Source organism: Ornithorhynchus anatinus, chromosome 14 (assembly GCF_004115215.2).
Source record: "Ornithorhynchus anatinus isolate Pmale09 chromosome 14, mOrnAna1.pri.v4, whole genome shotgun sequence".
NCBI classification, from domain to species: Eukaryota; Metazoa; Chordata; class Mammalia; order Monotremata; family Ornithorhynchidae; genus Ornithorhynchus; species Ornithorhynchus anatinus.
In genome coordinates, this window is record NC_041741.1 from 38,684,848 (window position 1) to 38,708,962 (window position 24,115).

Genomic DNA, 24,115 nt, shown 5'->3' on the forward strand with positions numbered 1-24,115 from the left:
TGAGTATCTTGAAGTACAAGATAGCTCCAACCAGAGATTGACTGGCTTGCAATTCAGCACGTGAGCCAACATTTCATTCAGAGACTTTGTTGTCTGTGTTCCCGTCTTGCTATTTGATGTGTGGACCGTAAGTGATTCTTATAAAACTGCTCCAGAAGTTGAACATGGCGTCTAGGGAGCTCAGGTGTCTAGATCTTAGAGAAGTTTAGGCAGCACTATTTCAGACCATTAGTTAGGTCTGGCATCTAACAACACACTGCCCTCACGCTATCATTCAGTTTTCTCTACTTCCTTGCCTACAATTGCGTTGTTGGTCAGCACACTGCCTAAAGGACTGAATTCTGTGACCAATTGTAGCTGTCTTTCCTATATGTTTACACACACATCTATAGATATGTGTATGCATAATATATGTATAGATATATATATATACACACACACATACATACATATACATACATATATATATACATATACCTACATATATATATATATATACCTAGCTGTGTTTATAGCTTCAAAGATACAGGGTAATGCATTACCTTGATTTTCGGTAGTCTTATCATAAGCCCGTAACAGCCAGCCGACTTGAAATGATTTTCAATCATTTGCCTTTAGTAGTGCTTTTAGCGTGCAGTCATATGCGTACAGCCATTCTTGAATGACTGTCTCTAGGTATGATGCTCAGAGTCTGTTGTGTGGGAACCAGACTGTATTTAGATGCCGGTATCCAAGCCTCCTCCGGCATTTTCCAGCATTGCTGAGCAGGTGAATTGACCAGGACCACCCCTGCTGCATTTCTCCTTTACCCCCTGAGGAATCATTCAGACAGCACATCCACGACTTTGGCAAAGCCAGCCACGCCTTCATGAAGTAGTTTCAGAATCCTAATGAACTGCTCAGGCGAGCCAGATGTGCTCAGCAATATCTAGAATCCAGATCGATCTACCGATGGCGTCAAAGGCTCCTGAATGGCCTGTGCAAAGCTTACAGAAACCCTGATGCCTCAGGCAGCTGACTTGCAGAAAGGTCACGTGCCAAGCGGTCGTCGGGAAGTTTACTATATTTGTCAGTGGTTGATTCAGGAGTACTCTCACTCACGTCCGACCGAGGTGGAGGAAATGCTATTCTTCGATAACTGCCGCATCTTGGTGATGATCTGTGAGATCCTGTGGCGTTCCCTTAGCATTCCAATTTATTAAGAAGGGCTTGGGTCAATGTTTAAGGAAAGTAGCCCCTCCATGCCTGTTGATTTCAGTGATTTCAAGTCCAAATGGCATTTGCTATTTTTCGTGACTCTGACTCCTGAGATGACTTCCTCGGAGTTGGGGTAACTGCAACCCCCTCCTCCAACTCGGTTATATTATACTCTCCCAAACGTTTAGTATGGTGCTCTGCACACGGTGAGCACTTAATAAATACAATCGATTGACTGATTCAATCATTGAAGAGAGCCAGCAGCAGCAAGAAAGAGAGACAACAGAAAGGGGAGGTACCTTCTCTTCAGCCCACAGCCTGCTTCAAGATCCAACGCGGTTATTGCTATCGCTCTCTCCAGGTTTCCGACGTAGAGGGCCGAGCGCTAAACGGCTCCAGAATTCTGTAACCGGAAGCGGCTTTGGCTCCTAACGGGTGCCAGGAGGCAGGAACCGGCCGAGAAGGGGTGTAGCCGCCTCAGGTTCCTCGTTGCTCCCATCTTACGGTCAACTTTCACCCGGACCCTCTCGCATCTTGCAGACCCGCCCATGCGAGTTTGATTCATCTGTTTTAAAGGGTAGACGGTATCTTGGGAAAATGCCCATTCGTTGTTTGTACTGTGGATTCTCTTCCAACTGAACTGTTGAAATATTGCCGCAGTGTTCTGTGCAGATGTCTTTGTTCTCCAGGAGCTGAATGTTTAGCCGTTCTTGATAGTCTGGAGGTCCCGTTTTGACACGTAGTCCGTGTGAGCTTGCGATGCACTTCACGACGGACCAATCAACGTTCTGCTCCGTGCATGGCTGCTGGGTTCTGTACATCCTCAAGATCCCTCTGTTGCACTGTAACATAGTTGATAAGATGCCACTGTTTAGATTGTGGGTGTATCCAGGATGTTTTTCTTTTCTTTGGTAGGTGTTAGGGTTTGTGATCATGAGATGGTCTCTGTGAAACAGGAACTCAAAGGAAATTAACACATCCCAGTTCTTAAATTTCTCCTATATCTCGCTCAGACATCTTAAGTTCAATTCTATATATTTATTGCTTGCTGTGGGAAGAAGTCTTTCCTTAGGTTTGTTTTGAAATCTCATGCTTCGTTGTGTGCTCCTTGTTATGGAATTTGCAGAATCCTACTTCCATGTTCACCCTATCCACCTTCTTCCTGATTTTTTTAAACTTCAATCCCATTTCCTTTCTGCTTTGATCTTTCCTGTGTGAAGTGTCCTAATCATTTTGGACCATTTTCACCCAGAAGCTTCTCCGTGAGCCTGCTCATCTTGTTTGCCCTTTTCTGTACCTTTCCTAAACCTAGTATGCCCATCTCCATTATACTATGCCTAGGTTTGTTGTATGTATTTTACCTGTATTTCCCAGAGACATGTTCTAGTATCTGAGCTCATTCCTACTGGGCAACAGTAGCTGTGTTCTGGCCTAATTCAGTTTCCTTCAAATTTTTTGTTTCTGTTCCTGAGCTCACTGTGATGGTGAAGGTACCTTCTACCCCCTCCTCGTCTCCCATTCATCTGTATTTATCTGCGGGATCCCCAAGAAACATGAAGGCTGATGGTGGCCATGCCAATTCCTCATCTACTTGCACTGGACCTCCTCAGTCTGTAGAACTCATTGAGAGTTTGTATGTGGGACCAGGACTCAAAATTGAGATCCCAGGCCACTGAGATTGCGATGTTCACTGGATAAAGAATTTGGCAGCTCTCACACATGCCCAACTTTCAAGTGGTACACAAGGAGCCCGAGCTAGTTCTTTCAGTGTTTTCCTAGCCCAACACAAATTTGAACTGTATTAGCAAAGCTTTGATCCCTGGGAACCATTATTTACAGCCATTTGCCCCCAGTTTTTAAATCAAAAAATTAAGTGTGTTGTTTTCCTGTGAAGGAACTGGGACAAAGTGAAAAATGCTGACTTTGCCGTAACAGAGTTTTGACGTATTCTTTCCTGTTCTTGGAATAGGCATTAGGAGTCTGTTTTATATTTTATCAAACCTTTGAATATTGTCCATACCCAAGGCTTTTTGTTTTGTTTTGTCTGTAGATTCCGCTAATCTTTTTCCAGTAAGGACTTATTCCCAGAAAGGATGCATACTGTATAATCTCTTAAATAAATGATGTGCCTTTATGTCTTTGTTTCAGCAGAATCTGATGCATATCCATTTTATCAAGGGCTAGATTAGATGTCCTGTAAATAACTTGGGATTAAGATGCCCAATGTTAATCGTAATTGTTATTGTGATACAGCATCACATTGAAAAATATCATTGCCCCCGAGAAAGCGCTTTTGAGAAAAATGATTTCAGAAATGGTAATATGTAAAAATGAGGCACTTCAAAATAATGGCTATCATTTCAGTTTCTCTTCCAGAAGCCTCCAGCTAGTGTTGTTTTGATTGTCTGGTACTGAAATTTTCCAAGGCCAAAAATAAGTCCCTGAGAAACTGCTCCCCAAGTGAACCCTGAGATTACTTGGTTAATCAGTGCCTCATGAGAATTTCCCTGTGACAAATAATGTTGCCATATCAGGCGGGCTTCATGTTTTGTGAGTACCGAAGAAAAAACCTTCAGGCGCCTGAGGTGTGTTCACTGACTGTCAAAATGCAGTTTCACAAGGTAGAGTTACACAGAGTAATAAATGAGACCAAATATCAGTAAACACAATTTCGGGGACATGTTCCTTAGCTAGAAGTAATAACAATGAGAGGTCCAGTCCTTCCTATTATTTCTTGATGCTTCTGTGCTGACTTATCCCCTCTTCTGTTCCTGGATATATATGGGCAGAGGTAGGTTCATGGGTTGATCCCAATGCTTAGCTCTTATCTCAGGATTGCTCAGTATCTACCCCAGCACTTAGAACAGTGCTCTGCACATAGTAAGCGCTTAACAAATATCATAATTATTATTAGTATCCCTCTAGTTCGGATGGCAGTGACAGTTGTGATAGGATGAGATTCTTAAACACAGAATTGAATCCATTTTAGGGCATCGGTGAGCTCGTATCTTCATTTATTTGGGGGTTTTATCTACATTTTTTTTATCGTATTGTCTTAAACTTATCAAAATCTTAAGTTTTTCCAGGTCTGGAATAAGTTAATGTTTCTTAATGCTTCTTTAAACTGATCTATTATAGTCATTTAAAAATGAAGCTGTTAATAGTTATCTGCCATGTCAATTTCATATTGACAACTTTGTGAGTCATATAATGGCATCCCATTTGTAGGAACTACCTATTTTATGGTGGCTACGTGTCATATTCTTTTATTCTATAGCTTTATTTTTAATATTAAAATTGTCACACATTAAAAGAACATAGATAATGACAGCTCAGAGTATTGGAATAGTGGGAAAACCATTCCCTTTCTTTTAGATTTGCAGAAAGTATAATGGTTTTATGGCCCTAGACTTTCCTCATATTCGAAGTTCAATTTTGTTTCTCTGGATTTGAATATAATTGGAATTGTCATTCTTTTATTTGGGAGCATCTTTCCTGATGTAAGAACTTTCCTTTCTGCCTAAACACATGAAATCTTTCTATGTGACTTCCATGTGTTAGATTATGCTGGTAGGGCATACTGGATAGAGCGCGGGCCTGGGAGTCAGAAGGTCATGGGTGCTAATCCCGGCTCTGCCGCTTGTCTGCTGTGTGACCTTGGGCAAGTCACTTCATTTCTCTGGACCTCAGTCACCCCAATTGAAAAATGGAGAATGAGACGTGAGCCCCACGTGGGTCGAGGGCTGGGTCCAACTCACTCTGCTTGTATCCTCCCCAGCGCTTAATACAGTGACTGGCACATAGTAAGTGCTTAACAGATACATCATCACATTACAGTAATCTATTGTAATCTATTGGGAAGCAGCGTGGCTCAGTGGAATGAGCCCGGACTCGGGAGACAGAGGTCATGCATTTGAATCCCGGCGGTGCCACTTGTCAGCTGTGTGACTGTGGGCAAGTCACTTAACTTCTCTGTGCCTCAGTTACCTCACTGTAAAATGGAAATTAAGACTGAGCCTCATGTGGGACAATCTGATGACCCTGTATCTACCCCAGCGCTTAGGACAGTGCTCCGCACATAGTAAATGCTTAACAAATACCAACATTATTGTTATTGTCACGATTATTGTATTTAAGTGCATATTATGTGTCAAGCACTGTTCTAAGCACTATTTTGTGGAGGCTGCGTGATTTCAAAAGAGCTAATCAGGTCTCTTGTTGAAGGTTGGCAAGGTGATGCCAGAGAAGGAAAGGGGAAACTACACTTCCCGACAGGCAAAGGGGGTGACTGACTACACATTTTGCAGTGGAAAGGGGCTGCTCACAGTGGGGCCGGGTTCCCCAATTTTTCTTGGAGGTGCCGTTCTAGGCGGAGCCAAGCTCCCGGAGTTCTTCTCTCAGAAGGGTTTAGCCAAGGCCTGACTCCCTTTTGTCTCTGACCTTGCTGAGAGCAGCAGCTCCTGTGTTTTCCAGTGTGGGTAAGAAAGCTCTCTATCACCTAATAAGTACATGGGGTTAGGTAGGCCTGAGAAATAAGGGTTTGTGGTTTTTGTCTGGGTTTTCTGGTGTAAGTCTTAGTTTCCTCCTGCATTCCTTTTCAAGAAAATCCTTCTGAGTAAAATATTATTTGCTGACAATTTTTGGGTTTGGACATTCTCTCTCAGACATGTTCACAGATTGCCTTACAGATTTTCAAAGGACTCCTGCAGAGTTCCCTTTTGGAATCTGGCTGGATTTCACATCTCCTTCATTTCCTTTGAATGACTCGTTCGATGGAGGGATGTTTCTTCTGCTCCTCCTCCAGATGATTTTAGCGAGATGGTCCCAGGCTCGGGAAATCTGAGTCCCATGTTCAAAACCGATGCCGCCTATTTATAATTCATTTATTATGAGCGTGTCAAACAGCTCGATTCAAGGAGAGGTTGGATCGTTTCAAGAATGAGAGGCTTTTAGAGGTAACGGGAATATTGGAAATGACCTCTCAGGGAATGTGTGTACCGACCCTGATAAGGTGTACTCTCCGAAGTTCTTGGTACAGTGCTCTGCACACAGTGAGTACTCAATAAATGCGATCGATTGCTTGATTGTTGTGGTTAGATACCAAGGAGGCCGTCATCACGCTGTTCCTCCAAAAATCCTTCCATGCCAGTGAGGAGAAAAAGGGTACTGGCGTTGGTTACGTTCTCACAGTTCTCCCTTAAAAATGACCTCCTTGTTTTGCTGCTTTACTTGCGTGTTGACGTGGCTGGTAGCATTCTCCGTTTTGCCTCTTGTTATCTTCTGAAATCTGGGCTCTGAAACACCCACCCCATTTCTGAATCCCGCGCGCTGGACCGATCTATCCATCATCCCTGTGGGCTCTGAAAATTCCAGCTGTGCCCCGTTATTTGAAACTGTGCTTCGCTGTATCTTCAGCACCACTCTTCTGCCTTGTTTCTTTATCCGGTCTCCACCCTCCCGCAGTTATTAGGATATTTTTCTCTCATCCATCCTTCATCTGCACCATCATCATCATCTTCATATTCATCGTCTCCATTGAAGTCATATTGGAGTGAGCAATACTTTTAGACCTTCAGGACCCGATTGATTATAGTCTGGCTCTCAGGCCTTATTCTTTCTTTTTTTTTTTCAAGATGATCTTTGTTAAGTGCTCACTGTGTGCCAGGGACTGTACTAACCGCTGGAGTGGATACAACCTAATCAGGTTGGATACAGTCCATGTCCTGAATGGGGCTCACAATCTTAACCCCCATTTTACAGATGAAGTACCTGAGGCCCATAAAAGTGAAGGGAGTTGTCCAAGGGCACACAGTGGACAAGTGGCGGAGCTTGGATAAGAACCCAGGCCCTCTCACTCCCAGGCCTGGGCTCTTTCCATTAGGCCATGCTGCTTCACTACTATTCTCCTTCTTAAGATTATGCAGTTGGGTCTAGGTAGATGGGTCTAAGGATTAATGTTAGGGTTCTCTGCAGCACTTATAATAAAATATAAAGACTTTAAAACTAATAGGTATTTTGAAACACTGCCAAAATTAATGTGATATGAACTAATACCTGTCTCTAGAATTGCAGGAAATCGAATACTATCGATAATCAAAATGCAGTTGATTAAGGGGAGAAGTCCTGGTGATCCGTTCTGCTTAGCAGTAGAGGAAGCTGTTCAAGATTTGGATTTGAAGATTGAAAATATTGTTAATTCTCAACAAGAAGACATGTTGAGCACTTGTGGAATTAGTCCAGCACGGGTATGGATCTCCTTCCATCTTTTTAACTTTTAAAGGGAAAACATCATCTTTTGAAAAACCTGGAAATTTGATTTAATCTTTATTGCAGAAAATCCCCTCCCCTAGGCCGCTTCTTTTCTATTAATGTTGTCTTTGAGTTTTCGAAAGAAAATTTAGCCAAATTCTAATGTCCTTATGCTTTCATACTATGCAAACTTCCAAATCCATTTTATAGTATGAATTTTAGGAGTTTAAAAACATTAATGAGAAACAGCATGGACCTGGTTTCTAATTCTGGGTCTGCCATTCATCTGCTGGGTGACCTTGGGTAAGTCACTCAACTTCTCTGTGTCTCAGTTACCTCATCTGTACGATGGGGATTAAGGCCGTGAGCCCCTTGTGGGACGTGACTATGTCCAAGCTGATTAGCTTATATATACCCCAGCACTTAGTACAAATACCATTACCAGGGTAATTATGCTTTTTTAAATGAAATTTTAAAGATTGGGGTTAAATTTGATCTTTTTATGAGTTATCTACAATAATAGCTGCATGACAAATGCTCCTGCCATAATATTCTCTTCCAGCATTTACAAGTGACACACATAATGATGATGATGATGGTATTTGTTAAGCACTTACTATGCGCCAAGCACTGTTCTGAGCGCCGGGGTAGATACAAGGTCATCGGCTTGTGTCATGTGGGGCTCACGGTCTTAATCCCCATTTTATAGATGAGATAACTTGAGGCTCAGAGAAGTGAATTGACTTGCCTAAGGTCACACAGCTGACAAGTGGCGGAGCTGGGATTAGAACCCACGACCTCTAACTCCTAAGCCCAGGCTCTTTCCATTAAGCCACACTGCTTCTCTACATTCCTTAGCACAGCTACCTAACCGGTTGCTTCTATATCAGTCATTTTTAAGGGACGGTGTTTGTATGTAATATTTAAATCAGTCTAAAACTTGACCCTGTCCTAACTTGTTTTTGAGGCAGTCTATTTATCATAGTGAGAAAAATGATAACTCCTATAAAAGATTAGCAAAAAATTGGCCATGGATTACTGTGTGCGTACATATCAGACTGTCGCTCCTGAATTTGTAAGGTGTTGGACCCCGACAGATGCATGTTGTCAGAGGAATATTGACTAATTCTGCAATTGCATTCTATCCAAAATTAGTAAGGAAAACTCTCATTATGGCAGAACTACTTGTATTTTACTGTGGTCCCCAAATCTCATGTTTAAGGGGCTGGTGTAATGCAACTCGTGTGTATATCTATATCTATATATATATAAGGTTTATATATATCTATCTATATATAGATATATATAAGGTTTATGATAATTTGAAAGAAGAGTAAAATGAAAAAGGTTCTAACAGCTATATCTTACATATATACAAATGAGAAGCAGCATAGCTCAGTGGAAAGAGCCCGGGCTTGGGAGTAGGAGGTCACGGGTTCAAATTCCGGCTCCGCCACGCGTCAGCTGTGTGACTGTGGCCAAGTCATTTCACTTCTCTGGGCCTCAGTTGCCTCATCTGTAAAATGGGGATGAAGACTGTGAGCCCCACGTGGGACAACCTGATTACCCTGTATCTACCCCAGCACTTAGAACAGTGCTCTGCACATAGTAAGCACTTAACAAATACCAACATCATCATATATATATACATATAAATAATTCAAATTATCATAAACCTTGCAATTCAAAAGCAATTTTGAAGTTCTGATTTTCCCATTTAAATAGGGTTGGTATTTTGTGGAGATTGTATAGCCCTTGTTTGACCTTCTTGGTAAAGCCATGGAATTGTCAGGTCGTTTCTGAAATATTGTAGAAAACTTTTCGGTTTAAAAAAAAGTGGGGGTGTGGACTGCCAAAGCTATCCATCAATTTTCAAAAGCATGGGTGAATTTATAGATGATTGAAGAAGATGCTGATGGAGAGTGAAATTCAAAGGTACAAATGGGTGTTCAGAAAGGGTTAGCCTCTTACAAGGTACTTTAGGAAGAAAAGAGGACCCTAAACCTAAATAGGATAAATTCTTCACTAACGTTGAAAAAACACTCCCACAATTAGAAGTGTCCTTTGACCAACATGAAGTCGTGATTTCATTACGTTATGCTATGAGGACGAATCGGTGTAACCTGGCGTTTCTTCAGGGGGAACACTGATCACCTCCCTGCACCCCCAACTTGCTCCTGAGATCCCCTCAGTTTCTTTATTGGGTGCTTACTGAGTGCAAAGCATTGTATTAAACATTTGGGAGATTGTAGCAGAAGCAAGACACACATTCTTGGACCTTTATGAACCTCATAATCAGATGGGGAGATGGGAAAAACAGGCAAAGATGATTTACAAATAGTAATAATGATCTGTTAAGTCTTTTCCCAGGTGCCAAGTGCTAGAATTGATGTGAGACAATCAGACTGGATACAGTTTCTATCCCACGAGGGACTCATGGTCTAAAAGGTTGGGAGAATAGGTATCATCCCCATTGTAGGGAGGAGGAAACCGAGGCATAGAGAGGTTGAGACCTGACCAAAGTCACTCAGAAAGCAAGTGGTGGAGAACCCACACCTTCTGACTCCTGATCTCAGGCTCTTTCCACTAAACCATGCCGCCTCCAGGAAATAGTTCAAGCGTATTGGAAACTTGCTTACCAATTCTGTTATATTATACTCTCCCAAGGGCTTAGTACAGTGTTCTGCACACAGTAAGAATGTAGTAAATCTGATTGATTGATTGAGATTGAAATGAAATAGCCGAATAAGTAAAAGTAATTGAATATTCAAGAGAGGGCTGTCCCAGACCCCTGTTTACCCAGGCCCCACCTCAGACTCCAGCGGGGGAACCTACAGAAGCAGTATGGCCTAGTGGCTGGAACACAGGCCTGAAACTCAGAAGGATCTGAGTTCTAATCCCATCTCCGCCACTTGTCTTCTGTGTGACCTTGGACAAGTCACTTCACTTCTCTGTGCATCAGGTATAAATTGGAGGTTAAGACTGTGAGCCCTATACGGTTAGACATCGTTGGTGAGAAAAACATTCTACCATGTATCAGCCCAACTGGATAAATTTGTTTCTATCCTAGCGTTTAATACAGTGCCTGACACATCGTAAGCCCTTAAGAAATACCATTAAACACCCCCACTCCAAAATCCTAGTGGCATTTATACTTCCGGCCATTCCGCTTACCCTGACGGATCATTTCTGCAGCCTCCTGCAGACTGAGCATATTAGAACGTCGCCTTTTTAGAATATTGTGATGTTTTGCTCCGAATCATTTTAATAAACTATAAATGAGAGATCTGTGGCTCTCGTCATTACAGGTTATAGTTGTTAAGGACTTTCACATTACTTGTCCGGACATTTTAGAATAAATAGTAATTTGAAGCATGCAAATCTGTTGGAAAACCTTCTCCAAGATATAACTATTCATAGTACAATCACTTTTTCGAGGAACGTAACCAGGTTGAATTGTGGAATACACCTGTAATTCTGAAACCTCAAGATTCCCTTTATCGGTCTGTAACTTATCTTTGACTACTGGCCAGTTTAATCAGAAGACAGTAGCATTTTAGGAATTTGGGGTGACATTTGTATGCCCTCTATGAGCTTTTCAGTTGCCTCATTCTTGTTTCATTTATGGGGACTTTCTCTGGCAGAACTTAGTTCTTGTCCATGGCTTTATCACTCAGAATTCTATTTAAATTGGTGTCCCAGTTCCTTGAGAAAGAAGTCTGTGGATATATTTAGTGAAGAGCTTTCTAGCTTTAGCTTTTTCCAGCTGTTTGATGTGCCATCTGACAAGCTGAAAAGAAAAATTCCATTTAGAAAGACATGACATTTAAAAATTGGTGTCTTAATTTACCTTTAATGTCATTTCCTGTTGTAAATTGCATGCCTATGAATGGTATTTTCTGGGGTTTCTTTAGAGGGGTGTGACAGCAATTTACTTGAAAATATTTTTGTTTTCAGCCAAAACCACACGCTATAAACCACGGCACGGCATACTGTGGTAGAGATACTGTGAAGGTTTTACTAGTCCTTCTGGATAAAGAAGCAGCCAGTCCTCCCACCAAAAATAAAGCTGAACTTTTACACGGTGCTGAAAATGTAACTTCATGCTCTGATATCTCCATCTTGACACTTTTCACGTGAGTAGTAAGGTCACTATTAGGTGTTGGAGTTTAATATATTTAAATTTTTACATAGGAAAACACTAGGTATTTCTTAAAAGCCATTTTGCAAAGATCAAATTAGAACGTTTTTGCACATTAATTTCAGAAATCCATCAATTGGTAGAACGTTTCACCAGCCGGGTTTTTTCCGGTCGTCATCATCATTATTACAATCAACAAATTGTTGCCTAGTCACCAGACTTGAACCCTTATGATATGAGGTTGTAAAATTCGACCCTGTGGCCGTATTTAAAATTTGGGTTAAACTTATTACTTCTCCGTTTGTATCATTTGTCTGCTTTAATGGCTTCTTGTCTGCGTGACTTCTGGCGTTCCAAAAAGTCTTTTGGAAATTGTTCTGGCCCCTTGGCACGATTGCATTCTGTGTCTTAACAATGCCCTAAAATGTATTTGGTCCATGAGAATAATTTCTCTCTGAGATGGAAATGGCTAAGCAATTTAAATTTCTTTTGATTTTTTTGTCTATTGAGTTCAATTCTCTTCTTCAGGCTTGGCTGAAGTGGGTGGATAAGAAGCACCGGGTTGGGCTTGGTGGGAGAACAGTTTCATTCATCCCGAGTTTACTGTTGGCAGCCAGTGGTAGCCACTGTAACTTCTTATGAGATTATATATTCAGAAGTCATGGGAAGAAATCTCTGCATTTGAAGTTATTTATAATTTCTAGCTCCTTGTTGACGGGGATTGTCTCTACCAACTCTTTTGTATCGTACTCTCCCAAGTAGTAAGTGCCCAATAAGTACCATTGATAGACTGATTGAATTGTTCATTCTTCTCCTATAGATCTCCCGTACAGTCGAGTGGGTCATCTCTGAAGCCTCTGAGAGAACGTGTTCAAAAGACAATAGAGAAAGAGAAAAAAGCTAAGGTGCAGTATAATTATTTGGAATAAAATAATATATTAAACCCGCTAGACGATTTAGACATCGTCGGTGAGAAAAACATTCTACCATGTATCAGACATATAAAATAAAGGAGATGCATACACTGAACTGAATGCAATGTAAGACACACATAGAATAATCCCAGGAGATGCATCACCAACAGGACCTTTTATCATGGAGGTTGTGTTTTACTTTAGGAGTTATTACTTGGATTCAAACTCCAGCGGTTTGATGGAGCTTGAACATTTTCCCGAAATCACTATTAATAATAATAATAATAACAATCCTGGCATTTATTAAGTGCTTACTATGTGCCAAGCACCGCTTTAAGCGCTGGGGTAGATACAAGGTAATCAGCTTGTCCCACGTGGGGCTCACAGTCTGAATCCCGATTTTACAGATGAGGCAACTGAGGCTCAGAGAAGATAAGTGACTTGCCCGAGGTCACACAGCAGACAGGTGGCAGAGCCGGGATTAGAACCCACATCCTACTCCCAAGCCCGGGCTCTTGCCACTAAGCCACGCTGCTCTATTGTTTCTAAACTGAAAAGAAAAGTGAACGTGAATTTGATTCAAGCGGTGATTGTGTTGATCTTGTATTAAACCTGAATCAAGCCTACCAAACCTGAAATTTCAGCAGAAATATTACTGGTTTGATCTGTGGTTACGTAGTATTTTAAAATTACCCCGGCCCGCCAGTTAAAAATTTCAGCTGGTTTTTGACCAGTTGTCACAGCTTACTTATGTGTAGACTATAGCAGAAGCTGGGGAGGATCTCTTCTATTCCCTCAATCTGTAATTTTAAAACGTCACCACAAATTAAATCCCTGAATTTGGAGCTATTGTTAGTGGCGGTAGTATTTATTGAGCCACATTAGAGACACCGTTGTAATCAATCAAGCAGTCGATCATTCAGTGGTATTTATTGAGCACTTACTGTGTGCAGAGCACTGTGCTGAGAGCTTGGCAGAGTCCCGTGCAACAGAGTTGGTAGGTATTTTCCCTGCCCACGAGGAACGTACAGTGTAGAAGGGAAATAAAACCCCGAAATATCACTTTCCTTGCCCCAAGCAACCATAATAATATTTTCAAATAGAGGAATCGAGAGACATGATTGAACGCACAATTAAATGAACAAAAGTAATGAGGAGGGATATAAGAAGTTCATAATTAATACTTATGGAGCGATTAATTATGCAAAGCACCTACAATGGTTAGAGGAAGTTTAAGATGAAAAAGGACACTTGCCCCACCCTTGAGGAGCTTATGGTTTTAGGCCTAATGGGGGGGAAAAGGCAAGCACAATGACATAATCATGCAATTAGATAAAAGCAGAAAATGCTCACCTATTTATAACGACGCTGAGAAAATTGGACAGGACAGCATGATATGGGAAGGTGTAGCTTATAAACAGTCAGTAACCCCGTTGTTTTATGGTACGTGTTAAGCGCTTAATCTGTGCCAGGCACTGGATTTACTAAATGCTAGGATAGCTACAATCTAATCAGGTTAGACCCGATCCACGTCCCACATTGGGCGGCTCACGGTATCAACCCCCATTTTACAGATGAGGTAACCGAGGCACAGAGAAGTGAAGTGACTCGCCCGAAGTCACACAGCTGACGAGTGGCGATGGCGGGATCAGAACCCAGGTCCTTCTGACTTCCAAGCCCGTGCTCTCTCCACTAGGCCACGCTGCTTTTCAGTTCAGCCTGCTGCTCTCCAGTCTGAAATCTTATATCAGATGCGTACATTTGTTTTCAAGAATCAAATGGATTGAGACTTGACTCATTTCTAAATTTATTCCCATAGGCACTCATCTACCAGCTCACATCAATTATCTATTTTTAGGATTAACTATGAAAGTAATAGACTAAAATGCTTTGCGGTGGGTTCTGTTTCTCTGGAGTCGTCTTTAGTTCTGATCTGCCTTATCCCCATTTAATGATCATCTGAAATACTTTTAAAATTTTCAAAGTCAATTACAATCTTGGAATTATACAGTCCTGGCTTATTTACCTTGTTTTATTCATCCTCACAGATCTTTAAGGGAGGAATGGTTAAGAGAAAATGAAATGAAATTTTCTCCTTTTGTTATGTCTCTAGTATTTTTACATTTCTCAACATTGTGGTAATACAAAAATGATTGACACTTCTTTCACAGGTGTAAAAATAGTTTCTGCAATGTATTTCCTTTCGAGCTTTTTGAAAATCAGGCTGTTTCTTGCAAAGGGCCTGTTTTGAAATGTTTTCTATATGGATGAAGAAACATTTCTTAAAAACTTGTCGAAGAACATTTTTGGTTTCTTTGTAACTATTACGAGCTTTGCCAAATAGCCCTAAAAACGAAATGGCAACAGAAAAGAAGGATCAAGTTGGTGTTTATGTACATGTTTTACAGCGTAAAACTCTTTTAAAAGCAAGCGCTAAAGGGATTCTTTAGCCAGGTGTACACCAACCCCAGTACTAGCCAGGGATATCAGTTTTTAGAATAACAAAAATGTTGCAAGAATTTACTAGCAAGGTAACCATGGAAAGGCAGTTTAGCAGCTTGTAAAGCTCATGTTGCTATGACTCCCTTGACAGAGGAAAGAGTACATGATCTGCAAGATTACACTGTCTTTCTTAACAATTGAACGAGAGGATTTTAAAAGTAGGAAGGGTGAGTAAATTGGGAATCTTGATGAATTTTTTCTTTAAACGGCACTTATTAAGCTCTTACTATGTGCCAGCCACCACAGCAATCAGGTTGGACACAGTCCCCGTCCCAGCTAGGGCTGCCAGTTTTTCAATCCCTTTTTTACAGATGAGGTAATGCAGAGAAGTTGAGTGACTTGCCCAAGGTCACACAGTGGACCAGTGGCAGAGCTGGGATTAGAACTCAGGTGTTTAACTCCCAGGCCCATGTTTTTTCCACTAGCCACACTGCTTCACAGTGTGAGTATGATCCTGCTTTGGGAAATATGCATCGTATACTCATTTAAAAACTCTGCTATCTCAATCAGTAAACTCAATTTAGAGGTAAATGCATCAACCCAAAGTTAACATCGTCTAAGAGAAGCTTTCCCTAAAGCAACTGTGGAAGATATCTGCTGGAAATTTCCATCAGTGATCATCAAGAAGTGAAGACACTGTATAGCGAATTTTCCTCAGGAATTCAAAACATTTTACCATATGATGTATCCAGATAGATTTATTAACTAGAGGATATTGTAAAGAACTAATATTTACCCCCCACAAAATCATTCCTATGATTGATTAAGTGCTAAATAATTTCCTCTCCCCTTGTGTTAAGGAAACAAGCACAGTTAACCAGCTTGTGGATCAAGCGCTAGAACTTAATCTCCATACTCTTGGATCGTTACTCTTTCCCCTACATTATTTATTGTAACACCAATGTTTAATAGTCTTCAAATTGGGGAATTGAACCAAAGTCCAGCCCAAATGGTGAGGTTTCCTATTTGGCCAGTGTGGTTTCATCCTTCTGACTGCAGTTGAACCTGATTTATTATTTTTTTTTTTTAGCTTCAATCTGGGAACTGAACTGAAAAAATATATTTGGGGCAATATTTTCCAGTACAAATAGGTTTAAACCATTATTGCCTTGAATTGAACCAACACTGAGCTGAAGTTTTGGCTGCAATAGTAGTTGCCATGGAGATATGGCCCTGAAGGGTAAATGATTATAATTAAGAATAATGGAAAAGAGGGAAGGTCAGATAAGAAATGGAAACTATATCTTCCCCACCTCTCCATCACCGTGGAAAGTTTAAAAAAAAAAAGGATTATGATTAAGGGGCACTATGCTGAGGAATAAAGGGAAGTTGGGAGGCCTTTTACTAGTTAGAAATGCAGGAAAGATGACTGGAGGAAGAAAAAGTATGTTTAAATTAGCTTTTTAGTTATAGATTTAATAAGCTTCTTCAGACCTCCTTTTTCAAGTTTGGTGATGTATTTAGAAATGCGATGTGAATGTAGAACCTCTATTTCATTGTTAGTCTATCTGGCTTGTGACAATAGCAGTGACTTTTCAATAGTTTGACTCATTCTTATAACTGGAGTCAGGCTTTCCTATATGAGGTACTATTTTCCTCAAACTGGGAACCTACTAATAATTTTAATTTGAAAAGAGTTTGTGGCAAAAAGACTGTACCAAATCTTGGCAAGTTTGAAGTTCATTGCAATTTTACTGTGTAGAGTAATCTTTCCAAGTGGAAAAAACCCAGCTCTACAAAGTGAAAACTTCAATCTGTTTCTCTCATGTGACTTGAACATAAAATGACTTTAACAGCATGTGTGAATCTGGACATTATTCTTAGGTGTTTGGTACTTCAAAATTGTTTTGAGGAAGAATTGTATTGCCTTTTTGTGATTCCAAAGCAAATAAACAGAGATTTGGAAGATTTGCAACAGGAAGTTATCCCACTTCTACCTAACCACTAATCTTGTGAACAGAAATTCAGTTTTTATAAAGAAAAAGTAACATCTTTAAATACAATCCAGTGAAGCAAACACATTTATGGGATTTATTTTTTCCATCCTTAAGTAGATAATACCTCCATGAATCATTTGGAATTGAAGAAAATAATTTGAACTGGGGAGTAGTCAATGAATTCATCTTAGAATCCACCAAATGTGTTCTTATTTTGGAGCAGAATCCAATGCACAGCAGAAAAAAACAACTGGTATTCTCTTTTAGTTCATTGAGGATTCTTCTGTAGTGCTGGTTGGGATAAGAAACAAATTATTTGAAAAATTTCCCAATTTTCACCCTTAATGTTATGGCACTTATTAAGTGCTCTTATGTGTCAAGCATTGTGCTGAGCACTGGGCTGGATACAAGATCGCCAGATCAGACACAGTCCCTGTCCCATACAGTGCTCACAGGGTAAGAGAGAGTATCAGTAGGTATTTTGTCCCCATTGTACAGGTGAGGAAACTGAGCCCAGAGAGGTAAATGACTTGCCCCAAATCACGTACCAGGCCAGCAGCAAGCTGGGAGTAGAGCCTGGATCTGCTTACCTCTAGCCCAGGGACCTTTCCACTGGGCCTTGCTGCCTGCCATTTTTAACCAGTTGGAATTCCGATACCAACTTTCTGAAAATACTACACTTCTCCACGAAGTACTTTAAGGGAGAAGAGAATGGGAAAGGCTTCCCCCTCATCGCTTACTAAACGGACCTGTTAGAACTTCGATAATCCCTTGCCCTAAGGGCTTGGGATCAAAAACCTTTTGTTCATCTCCATCTCTTTCTCTTCTCTCTCCCCCCAACCGCATGCACACACGCACGTACACACACAGACACAATCACACACGCATATATGCATAAAAGAAAACAGTGAAAGAAAGCATATGGGACGGATTCATCATAAAAGAAATCCCTGGTCATGGAGGTCTTGGTCAAGACCAAATGCAAAAACTCGAAGCAAAAATCAACCCAAATCATTCAACAAAGAGCAGTCAGAAGAGGCACCCATAATAAAATGTGAAGCTACATCTATATTTATATATATATAAATGTATATGTATATGGAAATTAACTTTTCTCGATGGCATCTATGAGAAGGCACTGAGTGTATTTAACTGAATATATTTAACCGTGTTTAATGTATATTCCTTTGCAGATTCTGGACTAGATAATGCCAATGCACTCCTTACTCCTCATAAAATACTGCATCGAATGGTTGCCAGAGAGTGCATCGTTACAATGTTTAAGAACACAAACTCTTCATAACCTACCTGTCTCTTGATGTAATTCAGATATGGATTTTATTTTAAACTAACCAAAGTATATATACCAGATATATTTAAGAAATGACCATTCTCCTATGGCCTCAGAAGAAAACTGACATGAGCTGGAGCTTTGAAAGTTTTAGTTTTAAGAGGAAGTAGTAGCCATGGAAGTCACTTTGCTCTGGAATACATTTACTTCCTTGATCTGACATCCCCCATTTACCACTGCCATAAGTACTTTGGCTAAATCTACTGGATAGTTAGGAAACCAACGTAGCTACCTATTTTCAAATACCCTCTTTTGGGGAAACAGCCCCTTTTCCCTTGCTGGATTATGGTATACATGAATAAAATCCCTCCCAGACTGAGCTTCCCCTTTTCCCTCTGTTCCCTCTGCTGCCCCTCTACCCCCCACTTCATCTCCCTTCAGCCAAGTCCCCTTTTCCCCCCCACCTTTCCCTCTGCTCCTCCCCCTCTCCCTTCCCCTCCCCTCAGCACTGTGCTCGTCCGCTCATTTGTATATATTTTTTATTACCCTATTTATTTTGTTAATGAGATGTACATCCCCTAGATTCTATTTATTGCTATTGTTTTAATGAGATGTACATCCCCTTGATTCTATTTATTGCTATAGTTTTTGTCTGTCTCCCCCAATTAGACTGTAAGCCCATCAGTGGGCAGGGACTGTCTCTATCTGTTGCCGATTTGTACATTCCAAGCGCTTAGTACAGTGCTCCGCACATAGTAAGCACTCAATTAATACTATTGAATGAATAAAATAATGTTCTGTGAAGCAGTTTGAGGTCTTAGAAGGAAAAGTACTATGAAGCTACAGGAAAGTTCCATAATAGTGTAGGGTTGTCCCCCTGTTTTTTTTTTAACATTATGTCATCTGGGGAGGCTTTCCTGCAGCATTTTTCTTTTTAAATAAAATATTTTATGTCTTAGACTAAGCTACAAACTTTTTATTTCAAGATTTTTTTTCTGGCTACTTCCCCTACCAACTTTGCAGATTGTCTTTTCCTCTTTCATTTTCCAGTCTCCTAGGATACGGATTCCCTTCCCTTCCTGTTTCCCTCTGCCTTAATCCATTTTCTCTAAGTTTTCTTTTATATTTTTGGTCTTTCTAACTTTTTCTGAATAAGCTGTGATCTCGGTGGTTGTTAGAATGTAGAGTTTTTCGATTTTCGGTGAGAATATTTGAAGGGGATTTTGTGCACATCAGCATTCTAAAATGTTTCAGTTGTAAAATCAATTGAATAATTGACTTTGTTTAAAAAAGTATATTCTGTACACAGCGTCAATTATACAGACCATAAAAAACCCTTACTGATCATTTTAATTAAAATCCTATCTTCTCCAAGAAGCTTTCCCTAAGTCCTCCTGTCCCTTATTCACCTTCCCTTCTGTGTCACCTGTGCACCTGGGTCTGTACCCCTTAAACACTCTGACTTTCACCCCACCCATCCCAGCATTCATGTATATAGCCATGTGAAATTTATTTTTATTCCTTTCTCCCCATCTCGTCTGCAAATTTCTCGTGAGCAGGGACCAGATCTACCTAGTCTGTTGCACTGTATTCTCCCAAAAGTTTAATGCAATGCTCTGTTCACGGCAAGCGCTTAATAAATATCATCTACTGATTAACTGCACCATCTTATAGTACGAACAAGTAGGGCACAGTAAGTGGGGGTGCTAAGATAGAAGCCTTTCCTGACTAAGCCTTCCTCCCCTCCCACTCCCTTCTGCATCACCGTGACTTGCTCCCTTCTGTCATCCCCCCTCCATCCCCACAGAACATATCTGTATATATCTGAAATTTATTTATTTATATTAATGTTTGTTCCCCTCCCCCCAGACTGTGAGCTTGTTGTGGGCTGATAATGTGCCTGTTGTTGTATTCTCCCAAGCGCCTAGTACAGGGTTTTGCACCCAGTAAACTCTCAATAGAGATGTATGAATGAGTGAACGAATGAGATAGTAACTTCCAGCCTGAAAGAACTGAGCAACTAAGCTAATATGAGATGGCAAACCTCACCTTTTCCCTTTATTTTTTTGAAGATTAAAAATAAACTGTTCCTTTTCTTTCCTCACCAGTTAAAACAGACTTTAATTAAGTCACAATTTGCCTGCACCTATAAAGAAGACTTGATGACCAAGAAGAATGATAAATTTGGAAGTATGAATCAGTTGCCGACTTCCATTTACCAAGGATCAGAACAAGAGTTTTCTCTTGGCTTGGAAAATGTCCCTCTATCTGGTAATTTATGTTGAAATATATTAACATTTAATATCTACCTCAGATCTAATAGCATATAGATAATCAAATAAAGCTCACTTTTTGCAAAACTGTGTAAAATGTACTTGGATATGACTTGGGATTTTGATTCCATATTGATCCAGCTTAATGATGGATATAAATTCCTTCATATTACACTGCCACTATCTTCTGAGGCAGTTAATTTTGATTTCATCAATAACCTATAGAGAGTTTTCCAAGTGCCAGATGCTTTTTAACCTTACAAAGCGGGTGGTTTAAAGGTGTCACACAACTTAGAAATATCTCTCATGCTATGCTATGAGGAGGAAAAATTGCCAAAATAATCACTTTGTAAGTTTAACATGACAAGGATAAAATGATCAACTTGTTGTTTGGAGGTGGAGGGAGGAGAACATTGTTATCTCTAGATTGTAAGCTTATCATATTTTACTCTTCCAAGCGCTTAGTACAGTGCTATGCAGATATTAAGCACTCAATAAATAACACTGATTGATTAATTGATTTAAATTACTTATTTAAGTATATCGTAAACTCACACATCCCATAGTTTTACCCAATACCCCCAAATATCATGTTTCTCCTTTCAGGGCAATCATTTTCCCTTCCTTGGTCAGTTTTAAAAGAAACACTTTTAGGAGAAAAAAATAGCATTAAAAAAAGTTTTAAAAATGTAAATGTTTTTAAACTATAACTGTTCTGAATAATCATCCTAAATGTTTATTTTTGTCTACTCCTTTTTATGCATCTTACATAATAGGTGTGAACTCAACTGTTGAAAAAGCGTCACTTGGAATGAGTTGTGGAAATGTTGATCTGAACAGACGTAAAAGGGAAAAAGTAACTATAAAATCAAGTTGTCAGTCGCTACACAAGAACTCAAAAGGGGAACAGGTGGATTTAAATAGTGAAAACACTTGCTGTGATAATGACAATAAGCCACCTCAATGTAATGTCGTTAAGAGATCTAAAACATCAAGCAACCCACTGGATAAACTGTACGGCAAACCAGCTGAAGCAGCAAAAGGCAAGAAACCTACAGCCAGGAAGAAATTGATTACTGGCCAGGCAAAGATAACTTCCTTTTTTAGACTCTAAATTTTCTCCTGCCTTCCCCATCCCTACCACATATTAAAATACGATGCACCTTTGAAAGTTTCAAGTATAAAGTTCACAGATCACTTTTACTCTGTTAAAATTGAATGGAAAAAAGAAGTCTATTTTGTTAACTATCAGTCAAATATACCAGGAAGTCAGGGTTGTGCAGAATTTATTTTAATGTACGACAAGACTGTTACATTTTGATCACCTAAAGAACATCTTAATCATTTGGTTCAAAATACATTAGTTTACTGAGTACACATCTATGACAATACCAAAATCACAGTAACATGAGGATTTCATTTCACTGGCCACCCCAGGATTTTGTTTTCTTCAGAGAAGATGGTATGGACCAACAGGTATCAGATTTGCCAACAAGGTCGGTAGACTCTTCCCAGCATGCACCTGAGCACTGAATTGAAAGAAACAAAAACTACCAAAGTTTAAATTGTTAAATGGATTTTACTCTGATTCTACAGATTTTCACTCTTCTCAAAGTGAAATGGCATGATTCTAAATGAAGCAAAATATTTAATAATTTAAAAGTTTAATATTAACATGGTCTGTATTTCACTTTAAATCCTTGTCAGAATTCTATTTAAGCTTATTGTGATTTTGTTTTTCATTATTGTGTACATTAAAGATTCATTGGAAGCATTATATTTGAAATAAAATCTAGATGGAAAAAAATACTCACTGTCAAAATCTCTCCTTCCTATAGGAAATTTAGCTGAGTTTTCCTCATCCCCAGTCTCTCTCCTTTCTTGCGCTGATTCGGTATTCTGAACTCCGTTATCAGCTGGAAATGCCACTGATCCTTTCAGTGCAAGGTAAGGTAGCTGTTTAAAAGCCAGGTTCAACGGCAGACCGTGGCTTAAGAAATGGTGCTTGGAGCCTCCATTCTGGAGGAAAAGAATTCAGTTATATTTTAGTTTTGGCATTAGTAATAAAAGTTTAACCTCTGACGTAGACATTCGTCATATCATTTGATGATGCTCTGCCTTACATTTGACTTTTATATACCTTTTATTCAGAATGGGTTTCAGGGGCGTTTGGATCAGCCGTGTCCATCAAGGCCGCAAGGCTTTTGGTTGGTAGAGCTAATCGGAATGATTACTTATAGTGATGTTAGTGCATTTTTCATCTGCTCTGCAAGTTAAAAGTACCTAAAGATCCATTCACCTGTTTTAAATTATGATTAAATGGATTATTTAGATTTCAAATTTGCACTGTTAGGAAGTCAAGAAAAATGCATACCTTTGGACTTCTGTTTTCCTCGTCATTCATAAAGCTGCTCTCCTCGGCTTTGAAATGCTCAAGAGAAGGAGAAGCTCCTGATTTTTCCGCCGTATCTTCGTTCCGAAGGGCTTTCCCTAGGCCGAATGTATTCAGTAGCATGCCGTCGTCCTCTTCATTTCGCATAGATTTTGTTGCTGAAAGTAAAAAACCCTGGGAAAACAGAAAAAGAGTTAGGAATAGCGTGTAGGATGAGATATTCATTCTTATCATTCTTATTTGCTATACGCTTGCATAGGAGAGGAAAGAGGTTAAAAAAGAAAGACAAATTATCTTGTAAACTGACGGAACCATAAATCATCCCTACCTTTATATATTCTCCAGAGTGAAAAGGAACCACTTCAAAAGGCTTATGCCTTCATCCTTTTATGCATGATTTATATGCTAAGGACACTAATCTCTTATATTGCTAATACCGTGTATTGTTTAGCTTTTAATGGCGTATAGCTCGGTTTAGCTTTAAGTGTAAATTTTCTTGAAATGGATTTGATGAATCTCTGTAGAATGCCTGTTATGTGAGAAGATTAGTTGTTCTTTGTAAATGGGTTATTAGTAACCCAAACCACAGGACATCATAATCTCTCTTGCTCCTTTTTATGGCTGGATTTTCTGGTAAATCATTTCTAAAACTTAGCCAGTTTCTTTTGATGATGACAGCCTTAAAAGTTACTTGGTCTAATCCCCGATTAAGATGTAATTACTTTAAAATTGGCTTTAGTAAATGAAATCTTTGATTGAAAATGTGTGACCTTGACCATTCTTTTTGGCCGTGTAGTTTAGTCACTTCATTTAGTGCGAAACTAAAATCTTGGTCTTCCCTTTATTGAAAGCTGCTTTAGTAAAATCACCTTATCCACTATCAAGTATCTTGTTGCCTCTGTCAGCAACAGAATTTTCTGGGCACAGGGTGGACCTCTGATGGGACCCGGGATGTTATTGTGAAGGTTATATCATGTTCTTATTTAACAACATAGCCCTTCACCGTTTACAGGTTTCAATTGGTTTCAATCAATTCAAAATTAAAAGAAGGACATCCAGAGTTAATGCTAAAATTCTCTGAATAAGAAAACACATGGTCGAATACACATTTTAAGATGTATCAAGACCCTAATCCCAGTAATAAGATAGTAATAAAGCAGTAATAATAATTAATAATCATGATATTTGTTAGGTGCTTGTTATATGCCAGGCCTGTACT

At 39.7% G+C, this 24,115-nt stretch overlaps 2 protein-coding genes across 3 annotated transcripts in view; one reads left to right on the forward strand and one right to left on the reverse strand.

Annotated features, from left to right (window-relative positions):
• LOC100075829 (PARP1 binding protein) overlaps positions 1-22,311 on the forward strand; it is a 47,842-nt gene extending 25,531 nt beyond the window's left edge. For both annotated transcript variants that reach the window (XM_029078634.2, XM_029078633.2), the window contains 5 exons: positions 7,262-7,442; positions 11,404-11,582; positions 12,408-12,492; positions 20,340-20,502; positions 21,281-22,311. In XM_029078634.2, coding sequence (XP_028934467.1) covers positions 7,262-7,442; positions 11,404-11,582; positions 12,408-12,492; positions 20,340-20,502; positions 21,281-21,618 — 946 coding nt within the window. In that variant the 3' untranslated portion in view covers positions 21,619-22,311. The remainder of the gene's footprint in view (positions 1-7,261; positions 7,443-11,403; positions 11,583-12,407; positions 12,493-20,339; positions 20,503-21,280) is intronic.
• PMCH (pro-melanin concentrating hormone) lies at positions 21,782-23,183 on the reverse strand. The gene is made up of 3 exons (XM_001508019.5): positions 22,879-23,183; positions 22,319-22,523; positions 21,782-22,033 (listed from the first exon to the last, which is right to left on the reverse strand). Exons 1-3 carry the CDS (start codon positions 23,128-23,130, stop codon positions 21,984-21,986), a joined length of 507 nt encoding a protein of 168 aa, XP_001508069.2. The 5' UTR covers positions 23,131-23,183; the 3' UTR covers positions 21,782-21,983.
• Positions 23,184-24,115: the final 932 nt, after the last annotated feature.

What these genes read in the sequence shown, in the direction of transcription:
- PMCH (XM_001508019.5), bottom strand. Translation starts at nt 23,130, where the DNA reads ATGATAAGAATGAATATCTCATCCTACACGCTATTCCTAACTCTTTTT. An exon ending in AGGAAAACAGAAGTCCAAAG is followed by an intron (nt 22,524 to 22,878) that starts GTATGCATTTTT and finishes CTTTTCCTCCAG; the next exon opens with AATGGAGGCTCCAAGCACCA. An exon ending in AGGAAGGAGAGATTTTGACA is followed by an intron (nt 22,034 to 22,318) that starts GTGAGTATTTTT and finishes CTTTCAATTCAG; the next exon opens with TGCTCAGGTGCATGCTGGGA.